The 21915-nt window shown below is 42.7% G+C and overlaps 1 protein-coding gene across 2 annotated transcripts in view; it reads right to left on the bottom strand.

The window, feature by feature from the left end:
• ZFAT (zinc finger and AT-hook domain containing) overlaps nt 1-21915 on the bottom strand; it is a 188457-nt gene that overhangs the window by 54533 nt on the left and 112009 nt on the right. For both annotated transcript variants that reach the window (XR_012644333.1, XM_074986624.1), the window contains exons 8-10: nt 10231-10318; nt 6972-7121; nt 5035-5208 (exon numbers count right to left, since the gene is read on the bottom strand). Coding sequence is in view for 1 of the 2 variants with exons in the window: in XM_074986624.1 (XP_074842725.1) it covers nt 5035-5208; nt 6972-7121; nt 10231-10318 (412 nt within the window). In the remaining variant the exon portion in view is untranslated. The remainder of the gene's footprint in view (nt 1-5034; nt 5209-6971; nt 7122-10230; nt 10319-21915) is intronic.

Raw genomic sequence — 21915 nt, 5'->3', positions numbered from 1 at the left:
GGTAGTAAGCCTCATCCTTCCTGACTGAGCTAACCTTGTTATCCCCAGCCTTGCTCTGGCTTATTGCTCTGGCCCTGCAGATTTCCATGACCAGCATCTGATGAAGTGAGTCTTTGCTCACAAAAGCTCATGCTCAAAACTTTTCTGTTAGTCTATAAGGTGCCACAGGACCCTTCGTTGCTGTTATCTTCCTTCTAGTGTGCTTGGACTGAGCCGTTGATCAACAGATCTCATTTACCGTTACACAGACACCCTCCCAGCAGTACAAGAAGAATAACTCCACGTGGACTCCTCCTGAGGGTAGAAATAACAGTCTGGACCTATACATAATCATTCTTGTCGCTCTTTTCTGGACTGTCTCTAATTTCTCCATATCTTTCTTGAACTGCGGTGCCCAGAACTGGACACAATACTCCAGCTGACGACTAACCAGCGCAGAGTACAGTGGAAGAATGACTTCTTGTGTCTTGTTCACAACACACCTGTTAATGCATCTCAGAATCATGTTTGATTTTTTTACAACAGCATCACACTGTTGACTCATATTTAGCTTGTGGTCCACTATAACCCCTAGATCCCTTTCTGCTGTAGTCATTCCTAGACAGTCTCTCCCCATTTTGTTTGTGTGAAACTGATTGTTCCTTCCCAAGTGGAGCACTTTGCATTTGTCCTTATTAAACATCATCCTGTTTACCTTAGATCATTTCTCCAAATCATTTTGAATTATGACCCTATCCTCCAAAGCCATTGCAACCCCTCCCAGCTTGGGAGCATCTGCAAACTTAATAAGCGTACTTTCTATGCTAGTGTCTAAATCATTGATGAAGATATTGAACAGAACCGGTCCTAACACAGACCCCTGCGGAACCCTGCTTGTTACACTTTTCCAGCAGGATTGAGAACTATTAAGAACTACTCTCTGGGTACGGTCATCCAGCCAGTTATGCACCCACCTTATAGTAGCCTCATCTAAACTGTATTTGCCTAGTTTTTTTTATAAGAATATCATGCGAGACCGTAGCAAATGCTTTACTAAAGTCTAGGTATACCACATCTACCACTTCTCCCCTACTCACAAGGCTCATTATCCTACCAAAGAAAGCTATCAGATTAGTTTGACATGATTTGTTCTTTAGAAATCTATGCTGGCTGTTCCCTATCACTTTACCACCTTCCAAGTGCTTGCAGATGATTTCTTTAATTACCTGTTCCATTATCTTTCCTGGCACTGAAGTTAAGCTGACTGGCCTGTAGTTTTGTGGGCTATTCTTGTTCCTCTTTTTATAGATGGGCACTATATTTGCCCTTTTCCAGTCTTCTGGAATCTCTCCTGTCTCCCATGATTTTCCAAAGATGATAGGTAAAGGCTCAGATATCTCCTCTATCTGCTCCTTGAATATTCTAGGGTGCATTTCATCAGTCCCTGGTGACTTGCAGACATCTAATTTTCCTAAGTGATTTTTAACTTGTTCTTTTTTTATTTTGTCTTCTAACCTTACCCCTTTCCCACTAGCATTCACTATGTTGGGTATTCATTCATTAGACTTGTTAGTGAAGACTAAAACAAAGAAGTCATTAAGCATCTCTGCCATTTCCAAGTTCCCTGTTACTGTTTCTCCCTCCTCACTGAGCAATGGCCCTACCCTGTCCCTGATCTTCCTCTTGTTTCTAATATGTTTATAAAAAGCCTTCTTGTTTCCCTTTATGCCTGTAGCTAGTTTGAGCTCATTTTGTGCCTTAGCCCTTCTAATCTTGCTCCTGCATTTTTGTGTTGTTTGCCTACCTTCATCCTTTGTAATTTGTCCTTGTTCCCATTTTTATACGATTCCTTTTTTATTTTGAGATCATGCAAGATCTCCTGGTTAAGCCAAGGCGGTCTTTTGACATATTTTCTATCTTTCCGACGCAGAGGGATAGCTTGCTTTTGGGCCCTTAATAATGTCCCTTTGAAAAGTTGCCAACCCTCCTCAGCTGTTTTCCCCCTCAGTTTTGTTTCCCATGGGACCTCACCTACCAGCTCTCTGAGTTTACCAAAATCTGCCCTCCTGAAATCCATTATCTTTATTTTGCTGTTTTCCCTTCTACCCTTCCTTAGAATTGTGAACTCCTTAGAGATGTTGAACAGTTTTGCTTCGAATCTCGCTACCATCGTTCTTGCACTCACCAGTTTGTACCCTAACAATGCTTTTCTAGATCTTTTGCTAAGAAGGAATACAACTCCTTCCTCATGCTTTGTTTTGTTCGCTGACCAAATGACTTCACAATTGCACCTCTCTCCCGATGCCGTCCAGCACACCTCTAGCAGTCCAAGTATATTGCATCAGTGTCTCGCCATCTCCTTCCCAAGTAGCTCTAATTTTCCAGTCACCCACAGTGTTCAGACATCCCATGTTCCAACTGATAGGATGTGTGTAAGCTGTAATTTTCTTTTGGTAGCAAATTTATTGACCCAATCCTGATCACTTGATTGGTCTCGTGGACCTTGTTCATACACAACATGCACAGTCATGAAAGGTACTGCACAGATCACTGAATTGAGGCTAGCGTAGAAAGCCTCCTTTAAACCACCAGCAGTCAAAGTGAGTGCATATGCACTAATAAGTATAAGGCATTGTTCCTGTCTCAGTCTAAGCTCTGTAGTCATAAGGCAAGGATTGATGGCATATGGCTTGGAATCAAGCTGGGGGACTAGTGATGTCCTGATGGTGAAACAAACTCCTGCTTGCCTTGTATAATGCTCAGGGTAGTCCATGAAGCAATATGAATACACTCATCCCTCATTAAATGAGTACTTCACTGATGAGTACTCACTTAAACGAGGGACACGTATACCTACCTTAGTTCACTCAACGATTGAACTCTTCTCCCCCCGACCCGCTAATACGAGACTAATCCCCTCCCTGCGGCTCCAACCTGCCCTAGTCTAACTCCCCCACCAGCCCCGTGGCTCCTACCCGTGACAGCCTGACACCCTCCCCAACCCTGCAGCCCTAACCCACGACAGCCTGATCCCCTCCTAGCCCCACAGCAGCTTGACCCCTGACGCTGGCCCTGAGGCCCCAACCTGTGGCAGCCTTAAGCCCTGTGCCGGCCCTGCAGACTGGTCCCACAGCAACCTGATGCCCCACCTCTGCTGGCCCCAGAGCAGCCTGACCCCCTGCACTGGCCCCACAGACCAGCCCCGCAGCAGACTTAACCTCCCCACCAGCCCCATAGCAGACTTAACCTCCCTGCTGACCCCACAGCAGACTCACCCCCCACCCCACACTGGCACCGTGACAGCCTTAAAACCCCCTCCAGCCCTGCGGCAGCCTTAACCTCCCCACTGGTCCCACGGCAGACTTACCCCCCCGCCTCCAGCCCCGCAGACTGGCTGTACAGCAGCCTGACCCCCTGCGCCGGCCCCGCAGGCCAGCCCCACAGCCCCAACCCACATCAGCCTTAACCCCCCACCAGCCCCGCATCAGCCTGACCCCCTGCCTGCCCAGTAGACCTAACCCGCCGCAGCCTGACCACCCCCCAACAGACCACACACCCAACCTTCATCAGCCTGAACACCCCACCAGCCCCATGGACCCAACCTGATGCCAGGTTTTAAACCTCCTCCCACTCATGGCCCCAAACTGCCCCCAGTCTTTAACCTTTTCTGACCTCCAAATCCAAGGTTTACTTACCTTTCGAAAACAGCACACCACCTGCTGCCACTCCTTTGCCGAGTTAGATGAACTTGGAACCAATCAGAGACTTTTACCTGTATTTTAATGAGAATTTCATGTCCCTCTTACGAGTTTTTGCCTATGAGCAAAAAGTTGGGAACCAATTGAGCTCGTACAGCGAGGGATGAGTGTAGCCTGCTCCAACCTCTGTGAACTAGCTGATACCAGAAACATGTGTTTCACCTAAAACTGCAAAATCAATTTTATAATGTGCAAGTTCTCTGACAATGATTCCTCTCCTGCATTCATTGTGATCATCATGATCCAGAAGCATGTGTACATTCCAGGATGCAAAGCACAGCTTCTGTTTAGCTATTGTTTTCCCTTGTGACTGCAAAAATTGGACATCTAGTCAGTCGAGGCTAGCTGACAGGAAGCAGTTGGAACAGGCTGCATCTAGGAATTGTTTTCTCTCCCCTTCTTCTTTCAAAGAGAGCACCGCTGTCCCTAAATGGGGCTGCTTTGACATGTAGGCAGGCTACATGAGCTGCTGTTGTTCCAGTTCAGCAAGACAGATGACCATCACACCTGGGCCACCTTTGTGCAGGTTTGTGACTAAAGGATTCCAGTGGTATCCTCCACCTGCATCCGACATAACTTGTCCATTACTGTACAACTTTCATTAAGAGGTAAATCTTTAGCATCAAGAGACACACTTTCACATATGAATGAATTTAAGTGAGGCTGGCTTGTGAGTTCCAACACCACTCTCCTCACACCGACCATTGCACATGGGCACAAGAACTGTGACGTGTACACTGGAGGAAGAGAGTGCAGTTTTGAGATTAGCATTACCTTCTCCTACACTGATGAACCTTAAAAGGCTCAGCAAGCTCAATCTGCCCTGTTTGGGAATCAGAGTTTCCTTCTCCTAGGTACTATTGGTTCACGGCACCTTATTCTGTATTATTCGGTGTAACCCCTGGAGATCCTCAATCTGCCACCCTGAGGACGTGCCTCAACACTGTAATACCCCAGTGCAAGTCCCTGTAGTGTAGATGTGCCCTCAGTCACAGCATGGGATGGGAACCATGCAGCCTGGAAAACCCTCAGTCATTAAGGATAGAAATGGAGGTCTGTGCTCAAGAGAGACTGAGAACTAGGAGCCTAGATTGGGTGCCCTTAAGGAATTATGGAGCGAAAATACAGGTGCTGTTGCCCTGAACTGTGGATGCGCCATACCTACATTTTTTTCTCGTGAATAAAGAAAATCTGTATCTGTGCAGGCGCACTGACCACATAAAACCTGTATTGTCACTAATTTAAATAATATCTAGCAGCAAATTCATAAGCTTAAATCTGTCAGGCATTCACTCACCATCAGCAGTGTGAAGGAGCTTATGACTCTTCAAAGTGCCTTTTGATTTGAACTTTTTCCCACACATATCACACAGGTGTGTTTTCTCAGTGCTGTGACGGTTCATATGAGCTTTCAGATTACTCTTGCTGCGAGTGGCATATTCACAAAGTGAACATTTGAATGGTTTCACACCTACCAACAAAGTTAAACGAAACATGACATAACGTGTGTCATAACATTTCTAAACCATGTGTTTTGGCTCATGGGGGAGAGAAAGGGCGATTAATGAAGAGCAAAATTGTTCCAACTGTTTATGCAACACAGGTAATAAGGTTAACGTTTTCAAAAGTGGGTGCCTGCATTTAGGAATTTAAATACTTAGATTAAATACATTTAACAAGTTGCCTGATTTTCAGAAAACATCTATCGACAACTGGAAGTACTGTGTGCTCAGCACCTCTGAAATTTATACCACTTATTTATGTACTTGTGTGTGGATTCAGGTGCCTAATACAAAAGCATAACAGTTTGAATGTTTTGGCCTGGAGCCTTATTTCCTGCTCACTTGTTTCAAGGTGGATTTCACCCAAACACCCTCTTTGCCATACCTTAAGGTGGGCAATTTCCAACCTCCTTGCAGACAAAGCTTGTGTGGGTTAAAGTATACTATGCTGATGAAAGATAGGAACTGTAGGTCACAGGAACCATGCATATTGGCTTATCATTGAGGTAGGGATGGGGACCTACAGTGCTAGTAGAAATGCCTGAAATACAGTTATGAGCCTAGTGTTTGGGTACCAATACATAGGTGGTTTGTACTTAGTCCATTATATCCTTTCTGCAGAAAGGAATTAAGACAGCATGGAAATAACATTCTGCATCTGGGCCGCAATTTGACACTGAAACAGGATTTATTAAGGAACACAAAACACTAAAAGCACACAATGGCTGCCATCCTCCATTTAGGGTGCGTCTACACTGTGAACTAACTTTGAAGTTAACTTTAAAGTTAGGCGATACTTCAAAGTAGCAAGCAGAGAATCTACACACATTGCCCTTAATTCGAAATAGGGAGCCCAACTTCGTAGTCCTGACTCCATTCCCAGCAATGGAGTAGTACCCTACTTCAAAGTTTAACTTTGACATAGGGGTGTGTGTAGATGCTCAACTTTGAAGTTTCTTACTTTGAAGTTGTACTTCAAAGTAAGAAACTTTGAAGTTATTTTTGTAGTGTAGACACAGCCTTAGCCAATGAAGCTATCAGCCTGCAGAAGAGCCAGCTTCCTCTACACACAGCTCTAGCTACAGTCCTAAAATTTGTAACTTGTTTATTTCTAAACTGCTGAACATTGTTGCCACAACTGTAGTCATCTAACGTACTCTTCATCTTACTCATTAACTTATGTAGTTAACATTCACAAATGCAAATGGATTTCAAATGTTTTATTAATACATTTCAATTTCGTGTATTTGCAGCCATGTGAATGGAGTGGATTTACATGTGAGGAATTACTCCAAAACATTTGCTTTATTTTAACCAGTATATGAATTTTGTTAGCCCCTCCTGATTCAGATTTATTTTAGCAGGCAACACTTTCTAGATTTATGCATTTGATTCATCCTTAAATAAAGATGGAACAAAAACAAGTTTGTCTTACTCATTACTTGATTATTGACACTGGGAATCACAAGATGTAGTTCTGTAGGAAACAAAACTCAAGTAACTGATTTAATGAACCTTTACTATGACCTCAAATAGAAAAACTTTACTGAGAAAGTAGAAAACTTTAAATTCTCCCACATTACTAGCTTGTCTACAGAATACTTAGACAAACATGAACAGGATTAAAATGTCATTTGCTTTCAATTTATTATTTACTATATTTAGGGCCCATATAAGCAAGGAATGTAAAATAAATAAATATGGATTAAAGTTTGAAATTCAACAGCATTACCTTCATGAGCCCAAATATGACGCTGAAGGTCTGAACCATTCTTCATAAAATAAAAATCACAGTAGGGACATTTCACAGCTCGTTTTCCAATTAATCCTTTCAACTGAACTCTCCTGCCAAGAATCTCTGAGATGGTGCTCATTGAGACCTCTGTAAAAATATGCAAGAAAACAAGGCATTCCAGACAGACATGCACAGATAAAATAAAATACTGCAGATCTAGATTGGTCTTACTTGTACTTTATTTTAAAAAAGGTATCCACGTAGACAAGGCCAGCTCAGTGAAAACAGCCTACTTAACGTATGGCTTTTTCCTACATTAAGCACTGACTTATTCTCTGTATATTTCTGTGCAGTGACTTATTACTTCAGTGACAAATTAGAGTCCCCATGCAGCTGGGTCAGAAGTCATTTTCCACCAATGAACATTCTCTGTAGATCACTAAGTAACAAGGCAACATTTATCCCAAACATTTATACTTTTCAATTACTTATAGCAGTTTTGCTACACTTGTTAAAGGTTTCACTTGAAATTTCCAGAAGTGCTGAGCACCTACAGCTTCTCTGCACTTCAGTTTAAGTTGCAGTCATTCAACCCTTCTGAAAATCTGATCCTTCATTTAGAAGGGAAAACTGAAAAGCTTTATATCCTACAGATATCAAAATAGTTTTAGCCAGTTAGGTTTTATTATTTTATTATTTAAAAATAAAAATCCTAACCACACATGCTAAATACATTACCTAATGTTCTTTAAAAGGTCCAATTATTCAATTATGGACTTTCAGTACAATTTTTGTTACACGGTACTAAATTATAATGGTTAAACATTATGGCTATGTCTACACTACAGCGATCTGTTGATAAAAGTTACCATCCAAAGAGATCTTCTGGCAAAACTTCTGTCGACAGATCACATCCACGCTCAAAAGCGGATTGAAAGAGCAATCCGCTCTGTCAACAGAGCGTGGCCATACTGCCCGGCCATTGTCCCGATAGAACAGCCAACAAGAAAGTCAGCAAATATGGCTGCCCGGTGAACTAGAAGACCTGTCTGTCGACAGAGGGCCTCCTGGAGTGTTTACACAGCTTTTTTGTCAACAGAAACAATTGACAAAGATGTTATTCCTCATTACAGAGACGCAGAACACTGTTGGCAGAAGTGCTAAGTTCTGTCAACAGATTGTTGACAAAACGCGTTTTGTGTGCAGAAGCGCCGCAAGTTTTGTCAACAAAGCCCCAGTTTTGTTGACAAAACTCTCTCGTACAGATGTAGCCTATTTGTATATGACTCTTATTGTGACTATATATTGTAAGCACTGAGAAGAGGAAGGGTAAACATCTGACATGGAATCCTAGCCTCAGTGATACCAATCAGACTCCAGAATCTTGGGGCAAGCAGACCTGCTGGCTGGAGAAACAAAAGTATCAGGTGTCCTACTTAATGAACAAGAAAAAGAATGAATACTGAGAGCAGGTTGGCTGACATCAGAGTCAGAGGCAGGGAGAACCTGTCAGAAATATCATTTTATGATAAATAAGAAATGGTTTAGGTTTGAATTAATTTTTGATAAGTTCTTCTAAAACTCAAATCCTTTGCTTTTCATCTTTATTCTCCTGTCTCTGCATTTTAAAACACAATTGCAGTTCTAGCACTTGTTACTTTATCTACCAGGACCTTTACCACCCTCTAATGTCATTTTGTTTTTCATGGAAATATGATTGAGACAAAAAATAATAATAATCCCTACTGACCACAAAGAGGGGATAAACAGAACAGTATTATGCATTTTTTTAAAAACTCTAGTTACAAATGGCTTTTTTTGTATATTAACTTGCAAAAGATCTGTATCTTAGAAATGTTTTCTAATAGACCTTTAAAGTGCCTCTATTAAATATACCATGTTTTTTTGCAAAATTCTGATGGAATACCTGTTTAGCCAAGAAAAAAAATATATAGGCCTTATATAATAAGATTGAAAAGATTTTTAACTTTCCTTAATTTTCTTTATTAAGTATGCAACACTGGGCCAGCTCTTTATATCCAGCTCAACCTCAACCACAGACACAAGCAAAACAATTCAGAAAATAAACAATGACTGTGTTTTCAGGTAATCAGGATGGCTTGTACTGATGTATGTTATATACTTCTTCCCCTGAGAAAACAAATGCACAATTTGTAAACATTTTGATACACACATTTTTGCCACCCTTCATGTGTCTTCGCCTTTTTTCCCCTTCTGTGACTTTGTGAGTGTTGGAACAATGGGTTAAATGGACATTCAATGGGATTTGACTGCTTTTGAAAATGTTACCTACCCCATGCCTCACTTACATATTTACCCCATTTAATACATCTAGCTCCCATTTCTGATTGGAGGCTTCTGGGTACCATCCACAATGAAAATTAACAACAGTAATACAGTGCACATGGTGCTGGTACGACTCTTGAGATGGGGGAAATCTTAACAGTGGTTAACTGTTGAAAGTTAGCATCCAGTAGTCACTACCATTGGTAGGATTCCATTGGACTGTGACCTGACCTGTTGGGCTGTCTTTCAGCCAGTGATGCTTAATGTGGCTGGTTCCACCCGCCACTAGGCTTGACCAAGACGAACTAACTTGTTTTTAGAAGGTGATAAGCACTGTCTACACTAGGTACTAAGCAGTATTTTAAAAATGTTTAAATTAAAATGTGCCAGCTATTCATCTTTTGTATTATCAGGGGCCTTTTTGGGTTGAACAATAGGTATTATTGAATAATAATTATTCCCTGATGTATGAGTAGAATAGAAACTAGCACACAGAATTGGAAAATAATGTCTCCATGAAAAGATATATTTTCATTTAACAGACAAGGAGGACTGGATACTGCCAGGAGGGGAGGGCTCAGAACCCAATCGAGCAGTAGCTTTTATGCATACAAATAGTTGTGTTTACTTTGAGGGGACAATTCAGATGTTTAAAGTTATGTACATACTTAAGTGCTATTCTGAAACAGTGACAGAAGTCTCAGTATGCTGCAGCATAAAGCCCATAAATAACACACCACATTCCCTTTTACCCTGTCCCTGCTCCATAAGCCAGTGTATTTAGGTATACAATCCAATCCCTAAAAGATCTGTAAACTCTACTAAAGTTCTAATACAATGAATTGGAATGCATTTTTTCCCCACAGTGCAATGATGCTCATATTGCTTACTCTAGAACAGCCTTCCCCTTTTACGCTATCTGTAGAAATGTTATTATGGTTTGTCTTACCAGGGTGATTTGTCTTGATATGTGATTTTATGAGCCTGTCTTCAGAAAATGACTTCTCACATACAGGACAGGAATAACTCTTTTTGTCCTTAAAGCAAAGGAGATTACATTATGAGTTCACTGGGGTGATTACTAAACTCATTACACAGTGAATAATATATGGCAGCTCCCAGCAAAGTTACAACCAAAATACTCAAATGTGAATCTCACTGAGCATTATGAAAAGCTAACGATGTTATGGTAATGAAATATAATGAAGGAGTAATATAAAATAACTCTTAAACCCCATGGCATTAATCCTGAAATGATTTAGTGTTTTGATTTCTATCATATGGGAAAATGTTAAATAAATTAAAGTGTTACGATCTTCACAGAGTTGGGAAGTGATACATTTTTGTACAAGTCACACATGAAAATGAAAGTGGCAGTTAGCAGGAGTATTCAATTTTTTCATCATTTGATCAATCCATCCTTCCAGGATGAAGAAACAGAACTCACTGTGGCCTTAATTCTGCAGGCCTTGGCTAATACATACCTTTCCACTATAGTTCAATAGGATTTTGTTAAACCCTAAGGGTCATAATGGCAGATTTCATTAGAAAAACAGGATTTATAGTTTTTAGACACCAAATAAATATTCAACTCTAAATACAAATACATTATTATTATTATTCAACTGCTTGAAGGTAAGAAACACTGACCATTTTTAAGTGTTACTTATATAAGCATTATTGATCTTTGGTTTCTTTTGCATATGTAACTTATGTCATAGCTCTTCTTGCTATTTTGGTTGCCGACCCCTGCACTACTAGGTGAGCTTGAATGAAGCCTTTGACTGCGGGAAATGAAAATAGTGTGTGAGTCTGTAAAGACAGAACACCAATATTGCACCCAGAAGAGCACTGAATTTAACAAACAGCCGTCCTGTTTGCTTCAAGAGGAACAATGGAATGCTTCAAATTGTCCAGGATATTGTGGATAACAGCCTCTGAAGGCTACAGGTGTTGTTAAGTATCCAAATGGAGAATCCTTCCTGTTTCATCCTAGAAAGGAATCCGTTAGACAGTTTCTTCCTTTCTACTAGAATGCCCTGACTGTCAGATTTAATGAACTGGTCCCGAAGAGTTTCTCCATGGATAGGGATATGAGGCAGCCTTTCCACCTTTGCGAATTCAAGCAATCTCCCTGCTGTGCAGGCATGCTCTTCTTTCTTCTTCTAGTTAAGAAAAAATAATTAACTGAAAATCTAATGATAAACAATATTTACTAAATGCTAAAAGAAATCAGCAGGGATACTGCATACAGTCTGAGTGTGATATACTTCTGGTAGTTAGAAACTAACGAAGGCTGGGAAAGATGGGAGGACTGAATGGCCTCCATAGCCAATGCTCACTAAGATACCGGAAGCTGGCAATGAAGGTGCCTGATCTCAAAAACAGAATAATCAGAGGAACCTCACAGTATGGTAACTGTTAATAAAATTCCACAAATAACTACACCTTTACAAATTCTGGATTCCTTGTTGTCGTGTTGCTCAAAATGGCGATCACAATACAAAAGGAGAGCTATTGAAGGCTAATTGCAAGAGCCTGGAAGTGATGTCAATGTCAGCAGCAGTGCACAAGTAAAGACTGTGTGATACTGGGGAGAGAGAGAGGGAGAGAGAGACTTTCCAAGGGGAGTTGTAACTACCTGAAATATTTTCCAAAAGGGACACAGCAGAAAAGGTTTGAGAACCCCTGCTTTTCAGTGTTTGTGTTTAGAGCTTTTAAAACATATGCAGTGCTACGAGTATTTAGATCTAGTGGCTGTTCAGTGGCCTGTGTGAAATGACCTGGTGGATCTCAATTTATTCCCAAAGCTCAGCATATACTCTGTTACACATAATATTCAAACAAAAAATAAAATATGTATCAACAGCATGACACCCCTGAACCTTTTTCCTGTCTCACTGTACTGATAACGTGTCTGCAGCATTTAGTTAGGCAATTATTTTAGAAGTCTAAATAATTTAAAAAAAAAAACAACCTTATCAGGAATTACTTTCAAAGCAATCAGAGGGGTAGTCAAGTTAGTATGTATCTTCAAAAACAACAAGAAGTCCTGTGGCACTGTAAAGACTAATAGATATTTTGGAGCATAAGCTTTCGTGGGCAAAGACCCACTGACAAAGTGAGTGCTTGCCCATGAAAGCTTATGCTCCAAAATATCTGTTAGCCTATAAGCTGCCACAGGATTTCTTGTTGTTTTCAAAGCAATGTTATATTGATGACAGAACGAAATAGTAATGATATTACAGTGGAAAAACATCCCCTAATATTGGCACAAAATGGTTGTACTCATATCTGTTTTTCCAGCCCTGAAGAACATATGCCCCCAAAATTATCAAAACTAGTGGCCTCAATAGTCACAGAGAGATAGCCATGTTAGTCTGTACTCTAATAAAACAAAACAGCAGCTATGTAACACTTTAGAGACTAACAAAATGAAGTGCTACATGACTGCTCTTTTGTTTTGGCTGCCTAAAATTAGGAACTTAACTAATCTGATTTCTATGAGGTGTGGGGTACCTGCAGCTCCCATTAAATTTAAGTATCTAAATTTAGGCTTAAGTTTCAAAATGGCATTGATGAACATTTCATTCTTGCTTTGCTCTGCTTCACAAAGGGAATATTTTTCTAATGTAGTTTTTGGCAGGTAAATACTATATTAAACTGAGTGACAGGGACTCGTAGAGAACTTTCTGTGCCTATAAATACACAGCTGTTGGTACCCAAAACACAGACTCATACACTTTACACAAATTTATAAATCAATACCTATATATCTGATACAGAAGCTTATTTTCAAAATGCTACTAAGCATATGTAGAGCTGCAGTGCCAACAATAACATTTTCCAGGATGACTGATTTTAACATCAAAGCCTTTCAAAAATTGTAGTCAAAATCTATGTCCCTGGGCAGTTAGAAAGACATCTTTACTAAATTCTATAGTATATGCTCTTCAAAAACTGTTTCTTTGTAGTCTCACACAGAGCTTGAACTTCTCAATATGCAGCAGCTTCAAAGAACACCTTGTCAACTTCCACCATCCTTTGGAATGCATCCAGCTGGAGCTGAAGCTTTCAGAGTTGTTTGTTGAAGTCAGCGCCACAGTATTTCACAGGGTTACATCATACAGTTCCGGTTCTAAAAATGTCCGTCACTCTCCTTCTGAGAGCTTGTTATAGCACTAGTCTGTCACAGTAACCCCATCATTCTCAGAGCCAACTCTTAAGATTTCCTCTGTTACAAATTAAGCATTTTAGAGCTATCCCAGGCCACAAATGCAGAGTCCCATAGGAGGCACCCATCAAAGCTTTTGTTCTTCTGCGTACCCTTGTCACAGATGATGACAAAGCTGTTAAAAAGACTTGGATGGAGGCTATAATAATATCTCCAGCAATTAATAACATCCGATTTATCCAATGCCTTATTAGACATTTTAAATGTCTCTGAAGATTTTTTTGAAGGACACCAAAAGGCAAAGTGTCCTGCGAAATAGCTCAATCCAGTCAGTTACTTCAACTGCAAAAATCACATCCAGTTTCTCAGTCTTGGGCCAGGCCTACATTAAAAACACAGGTCAACTCAGCTACATTGCTTAGGGACTGAAAAAGAAGCCACACCCCTGAAAAACACAGTTAAGCCAACCTACCCCTGCTGTCAACAGCACTAGGCTGACAGAAGAATTCACTTCCTAACATAGCTACCTCCTCTTGGAGAAGTAGCTTAATTACAAGAATGGGCAAACCTGTCCCATTGGCTTTAGTGTTTCCAGGGGGTTCAGTGGTGCTACAGTGGTGCGGTTGCAGCAGTTTAAGTGATGATGGAACCTTGCTAAATGTCCGTATCAATTCAAGAAGTTTAAAAACATAAAATGATTTCTAAACAAAGAAGAAACAGTTGGAGAATCAGTTGTCCTCACAGAGTGAGAAATCCGATTAATAAATGTTTTCAAACATTGTGAATTCAGCAGTTTATTACAAGCACATATGATTTTCTTTATTTCTTAACTATGCTATGCTTCATTACAACATAAGGCCATTTACACAGTGATCTTGTTGCCTTTTATTATATGAAAGTCTTCAAAACTTGTTATAAACAAATCACCAGATACCTTACAAATACTACACAAAGGCTGCATCTACACTAGCAAGTTCTTTCAGAAAATCTGGCCCTTTTCTGAAAGAACACACGGAGTCTCTACACGCAAAATGTGCTCTTTACAGCTGAAATAGAAAGTACGCGGCCCCTTTTCCGGAAACCCTCTTCTGCTCCTGGATCAGGAAGAGTGCCTTCTTTTGAAAGTTTCTTTTAAAAAAAAAAAAAAAAGTGTAGATGTTCAGTGGGCCTTTTTTTTTTTTTGGAAAGAGCAGTCCTCATGACACTGGATTTTTCAATCCCTGGCCCGTTCTTTCCAACGATCAGGGACTGTGTGGACACATTCTATCACAACAGTGGATCCATCTTTCGATCAGCTTTTTTGTGTGTGCATGCGCTCTTCTGAAAGAAGATTGTCTGGAAGAGAGCTTCAGGAAAAACTCCTTTTGAAAGTTCACTGTAGTGTAGACGTAGCCACAAAGAACCATCTATTGAACAATTTATTGCTTCCCTGAAGCATACCCAAGTGTTAAGATTAAATGGCTAAGTGTTCTTGTACACAGGCATATGAAAAATACCCCAAATTTATAATATGCAGTAGTTAAAATATGCAGACATCTCTGTGAAGTTTATTTAATGAAGCAAAATAAATGCCAAACCTGACCTTAGCCTGTGTACACTAGAAACTCGACTGAAGTATTTAGGAGTTTTGCCATTGACGCCAATGGGACTGGATGTTGAATGCTGTTTTACTATTACAATGATTTTCCAAACGTTTTCCTATAATTGGCACAGTTCAAGATATACATCAGAATGAACCTGGCATTAATCTTGTGGCCAAGTGTACAATTATTCAGGTCCAAATTAGACAACGGTGATACCAATCATTAGGGCTGGGTCTACACTGGCATTCCTCTTTCGAAACAGGTATGCAAATGAGGGACATGAAAAAGCAAATTAGATGCAGATTTGCATATCTGGCTCCTCATTTGCATATTCTTATTTCAAAATAGCTTCTTTCGAAAGAAGAAAACCAATGGCCATTTCTACAAAGTTAATACATGGAGCAAAAGATGCTAATGAGGCATGGGTGCAAATTCCCTGTGCCTCATTAGCATAATGTCACGTGATTTGGAGTCCAGAAGACCATTCTTCCGGACTCCAAAATACTGTGTAGAAGCACGGCCCCTGGGAGGTCTTCTGGAAGGAAGTCCTCCTTCTGGAGGCCCCTTCTTCCCAAAAAATTTTGGGAAGAAGGGGCCTCCAGAAGAAGGACTTCTTTCTGGAAGCTCCTCCCCCTAGGGGCTGCGCTTCCACACAGCATTTTGGAGTCTGGAAAAACTGTCTTCCAGACTCCAAACCACGTGATGTTATGCTAATGAGGCACAGGGAATTTGTATCTGCGCCTCATTAGCATCTTTCATTCTGTGTATTAGCATTCCACTTCTGAAGGAAGTGGCCTGTGTATAAACAGCCAATGTAAACACTGAACTTTTGAAAGTAAACCCCATCTTCGAAAGAATCCTTCTTCCAATAAAAAATGGAAGAAGGATTCTTTCGAAGATGGGGTTTAATTTCAAAAGGGCAGTGTCTACACTGGTTTTCTTCTTTCAAAAGAAGCTATTTTGAAATAAGAATATGCAAATTAGGTGTCATATATGCAAATCTGCACCTCATTTGCATTTTCTATTTCCCTCATTTGCATACCCCTTTTGAAAGAAAAATGCAAGTGTAGACACAGCCTAGGTGTATTGGGATACAACATACTGTAGTTAAGAATTCAGGCCTGAATACAGTGCTGTACACACACACACACACACACACACACACACACAAAACACACAAAACGCACAAAAATGGCTGACAGTATATACTGTTCAGGGAGGGAACCAAGTAAATATGAACTATGAAAATTATGAGTATTTATCAGACATCTCTACAATTTGATTCTGAGTGACTCAGAAGTGAGTGCATTATGACTGCAGTAATTTTCAATTGAGAGTACAATTATCAAGTTTGCAGTGGATACCAAATTGAAAGGGGTTGCAAGTACTTTGGAGGATAGGGTCAGAATTCAAACAGATCTTGACAAACTGGAGAAACAGGATGAGGTAAATAGGATGAAGTTCAATAAGGACAAATGCAAAGTATTGCAGTTAGGGATGAACAATCAGTTTCACACAAAGGCTATGTCTACACCACAATGATCTGTGAACAGAAGTCACTGTCAGAAAAGATCTTCCAACAAAACTTTGGTCAACAGAGTGTGTCCACACACAAAAGTGGATCAAAAAAGCGACCCACTCTATGGATAGAGTGGCTGGACTGTCTGGCCCTCTCTTCCCAGAACAGAAAGCTGGAAGCACAGCGGACGGGGCTGCCTGGTGACCCAGAAGCCCTTTTTGTCGACAGAGGGCCCCCCCAGAACATCCATGCTGCTTTTTGGTCAACAGATTCTGTTGAGAAAGGAATTCTGCATCTGGGGGGTTGGGGGAGAGGTAGAAGGCTGTCGAAAAACGTGTCAAGTCCCGTCAACACACTGTCAACAAATCACATTTTGTGTGTGGACGCTCCATGAGTTTTGTCAACAAAACCCCAATTTTGTTGACAAAACCCTCTAGTGTATATGTAGGTATACAGAATGAGAAGTGATTCCCAAAGAAGGAATACTGCAGAAGGGATCTAGGGGTCATAGCGGATCACAAGCTGAGTAGGAGTCAACAGTGTGACACTATTGCAAAAAATGCAAATATGATTTTGGGATGAATTAACAGGAATGTTGTGAGCAAGACATGAGAAGTAATTTTTCTGTTCTACTCTGTGATGATTAGGCCTCAGTTGAAGTAATGTGTCCAGTTCTGGGCTCCACATTTTAGGCAGGATATGTCGAAATTGGAGAGGATCCAGAGAAGAGCAACTAAAATGATTAAAGTTCTAGAACTGAGGTTGGCAACTGAAATAGTGAGAAGAGCTATTTTTTTCAAATTCAGCTACAGACTCAATACTTTATGAGCTGCAATGCATGTGAATATGAGACAGTCCTTAATAAATAGCATCAAAGTGTACTTTTTGCAACCCCGATTTTAAGAATAGCACATGCACACACTGATTTCTACCAGTTAGCAAGTTGTTACCCCCATCTCCAGGCTTTATTGGCTTCAGCCCCCAAATCTGCCCCCTATTCCCAAGCTTTACCCCACACTCTGAAAGCCATCTTCCATCCCCAGGCTTAATCCCCATCAGTCCCAAAATGCCTCCCACACCCAGGTTTCACCTCCATCAGCCCCTGCATCCTCAGGCTTAACCCCTATCAGCCTCAAATCACCGCCCCCATCCCCAGGGTTTACATGCCTGAGACAACTGCCTCTCCCACTGCTCCCCGCTGCCACCTGGGTGTTTATTTTAAAGGCTGTTTGAAGAGAAGTGACTGATTTCAGCTGAGGGAAGCTGAAAGTCCAGGGTGGGGCAGACATTCTGCAGCCCCCAAAGATGGGAGGGAGTCATCATGTCAGGTGTGCACTCTGGGCTCGACACAACCATGGCAAACTGCATGCTCCAGCCCTGCTTGCACTGGTTTGAGCGTGGCGGGTGGTTTGAGCAGCCCTTCACATTGGACAGCAGCTCACGCATGACTGGGAGGCAGCGCCCTCTTGCCCTCCCTACACCCACTGACACCACTTGCGGCTCCAGAGGCTGCCGCCACTTAAACAAACAAGCCTGTTTTAATGGCGGACTTTGTTTAAGTGGCTCCAGAGCCACAGGCTGCTGACCATTGGTCTAGAAAATACAACCTATGAGAGAAAATTAAAAGAACTGTGTTTGTTTAGCTTGGGAAAGAGACAGCTCAGAGGGGACATGATAGCAGCATTCAAGGGCCTTGAAGGGTGTTACAGGGAGCAGGGAGAAAAATTATTCTCCTTAGCCTCTGTTGATAGGACAAGAAATGGTGGGCTTAAATTGTAGTAAGGAAGGTTTAGATTGGACATAAAGAAAAATTTCCTAACTGTCAGGGTGATTAAGCACTGAAATAAATTGCCTAGGGTGGCTGTAGAATCTCCACCATTGGAGATATTTAAGAAAAGGTTAGACAAATATCTAACAGGGATGATAGATGGTACTTGATCCTGCTGTGTGGGCAGAGAACTGGACCTGATGGCCTCTTGAGGTCCCTTTCAGTGTTAGTATTCTATGATTCTTATGTAAGTGTCTACTATGCCTTCTCTTAATCACCCTTCACCAAAGAGGTTCTGTGAAAGGGCTATGCAAACTGTTGAGAAATTATCCTCAATTATCTAAATTGCTTAGATAAGTCATATTAATTCATATGAATTAGTAGTCCACTCAACATTCTGGACATCATGCAAAAATGTTTAGAAGTCCACCCTGGTGTATGGCCAAAATTGCCACAAATAAAGAGAAGTTACTCACCTGTAGTAACGATGGTTCTTCGAGATGTGTCCCCGTGGGTGCTCCACAATAGGTGTCGGGCTCGCCTGGCGCCGCAGATCAGAATTCTTCTAGCAGTTTTTATTGGATCGCGCATGCACCGATGCGCGCCGCTCCCTTGCGTGCCCTTGGTCATGTGCGCGATCCTGTCCCCGCCAGTTCCTTGTCCAACCGCCTCGGATGCTCCTGAAAAACACCAGACAGAGATCCAAAGCGGGGAGGATGGGCGGGTGGTGGAGCACCCACAGGGACACATCTCGAAGAACCATCGTTACTACAGGTGAGTAAATTCTCTTTCTTCTTCGAGTGGTCCCCGTGGGTGCTCCACAATAGGTGACTACCCAGCAGTAACCCAAGTAAGGAGGTGGGTAAATCGATTCATGTGCAGCTTGCCCTCGAGAGGACTGCTGTCGACAGACAGGCATCCTCATTGAACACCAGATGCAGGGCGTAATGTTTGGCGAAGGTGTCGTAGGATGACCAGGTCGCCGCTCTACAGATGTCTTTTAACGGGATTCCCTTGAAGAAGGCTGTTGATGCCGCCACCACCCTGGTGAAGTGAGCCCTAGGTGGGGCCAGCAAAGGGGTCTTTCGAAGCTCGTAGCACATTTTTATACAGGACACAATGTGCTTTGAAATTCTCTGGGAAGAGAGGCCTTCCCTTTTTGATCTGGGAGCGAGAGACACCAGAAGCCTGTCCGTTTTCCAGAAGGACTTAGTTCTGTCTATGTAAAAGGCCAACGCCCTTCTCACATCTAGGAGATGTAGGCGTGCCTCCTTGCTGGAGCTGTGAGGCTTCGGGTAAAATGAGGGTAAAACTATTAGTTCGTTAAGATGGAATGCCAAGGAAACTTTTGGAACGAAGGCTGGGTGTAACCATAAGATTACCGCCTCCTTTGAGAATACTGTGCAGGGTGGCGTTGCCATCACTGCTGTGAGCTCGCTCACCCCGAGGGCTCACGTAATCGCAAGAAGGAAGGTTATTTTCATAGTAAGGAGTCGGAGGGGTACCGTGGCTAATGGTTCGAAGGGTGGTCCCGATAGTGCGCTGAGCACCAAGTCCAAACTCCACGACGGCAGTAGCGGTTTTCGAGGGGGGTACAGGTTTACCAGCCCCTTCAAGAACCTTGTGACAATAGGGTGTGCGAATACGGTGGGCCCTTCCTCTTTATGCCGAAAAGCTGATATAGCGGCGAGGTGGACCTTTAGCGAGGATAGAGAAAGCCCGTCTCGTTTGAGGTCCAATAGGTATTCTAGTATTACAGTTATAGGAACGTCAAGGGTAGCTAACTGTTTGGCGGGACACCAGGCTGTAAAGCATGTCCATTTCTGTTCGTAAGTCCTCCTGGTGGAGGTCCTTTGGCTACACTCCAAGACTTGTCGTACTCCCTCTGTACACGTGCTCTCTAAGGCGCTGAGCCATGGATTAACCATGCTTGTAGGCGTAGTCCCTGAGGGTGCGGGTGCACTATGGACCCCTGAGCCTGCGTGAGTAAGTCTGGCGCCACCGGTAGGGGGAGTGATGGACGATCCGACATGCGCAGAAGCAAGGGAAGCTATTGTTGCCGGTCCCATGTTGGAACTATGAGTATCATGCGAGCTCTCTCCCTTCTGGCTTTCTGCAGAACCTTGTGGATAAACGTTGTGGGGGGAAATGCGTAGAGTGGAGGGCCCTTTCATGAAATCATGAATGCGTCCCCCAGGGACCCCCGCCCTATTCCTGCTCTGGAGCAGTACTGGGGACACTTCTTGTTGTACTGGGTGGCAAACAAATCAACTTGGGGAAACCCCCATGTACGAAATATGCGCCGCAGCAGGTTGGAGCGGATCTGCCATTCGTGAGTGAGTGCGAAGCACCTGCTCAGCTGATCTGCCTTCATGTTGTGGGCGCCTGGCAAGTACAAGGCTTTCAACGTTACGTTGTTGGCAAAGCACCAGTTCCACAATTGGACTGCTTCTGCGCATAACGCACGGGATCGTGCCCCTCCTTGTCGATTGATGTAGAACATAGTGGAGGTATTGTCGGTATTGATCCCGACTACTTTGCCATGCAGGTATTCCCGAAAATGTCTGCACGCATTGAACACTGCTCTGAGCTCCAGTATGTTTACGTGCAGTGTCTGTTCCGCAGGGGACCATAGCCCTTGCATCACCTTGCTGCCATTGTGCACTCCCCATCCTATGTGAGAGGCGTCGGTTGTAAGAAAAATAGAAATTTGTCGTTGGTGGAAGGGCACCCCCACTAGCAGGTTCTTGGGATTTTCCCACCACGCTAGCGATCTGCGCACCTCCATTGTGGGTGACACTACCCTGCTGACAGTGTGGGATGCTGGTTTGTACTCGCCAGCCAATGCTGCAGGCTTCGCATGTGTAACCTGGCATTCTGTACCACAAACGTCGCTGCAGCCATGTGCCCCAACAGTTGCAGGCATGTTAGGACCGGCATCGCGGGGCTGTACGTCATGACTTGCACCAGGGAGTTGATGGCGCGGAAGCGGGCATCGGGCAGGTATGCTCTTGCTGCGATAGAGTTTATGTGTGCCCCTATGAACTCTATATCTTGTGTGGGTTCGGTCTTTGACTTTGCGAGGTTGATAACTAGGCCCAGCGAAGTAAACGTGTTCATGGTGACGCATATCATGCGTAGGACCTCTGCCTTTGAGGCCCCTTTCAGTAGGCAGTCGGCCAGATATGGAAAAATAAACACCCCGTCTGTGCAGGTAGGCTGATACCACTGCCAGGGTTTTGGTAAAGACTCTGGGTGCCAAGGATAGGCCAAACGGAAGAACTCTGTACTGGAAATGTTCCCCACCGACCATGAAGCGGAGGAAGCGTCTGTGTGCCCGGTGGATTGTTATATGAAAGTAAGCGTCTTGTAAGTTGAGGGCTGCAAACCAGTCTCCATCATCCAGTGCTGTAAGTATGGAGGCAACTGTAATCATCCGAAAGCGCTGCTTGCGCAAGTAACGGTTGAGGCCCCGTAGATACAAAATCGGCCTCCAGCCTCCTGTTTTCTTCTCTGTTAGGAAGTAGCGTGAGCAAAAACCTTTCCCTTGGAATTGTTCCGGCACTCCTTCCACCGCCCCTATAAACATG

This window comes from Carettochelys insculpta, chromosome 2 (assembly GCF_033958435.1).
Source record: "Carettochelys insculpta isolate YL-2023 chromosome 2, ASM3395843v1, whole genome shotgun sequence".
NCBI lineage: Eukaryota > Metazoa > Chordata > Testudines > Carettochelyidae > Carettochelys > Carettochelys insculpta.
This window is presented reverse-complemented; position numbering and strand designations above follow the sequence as displayed.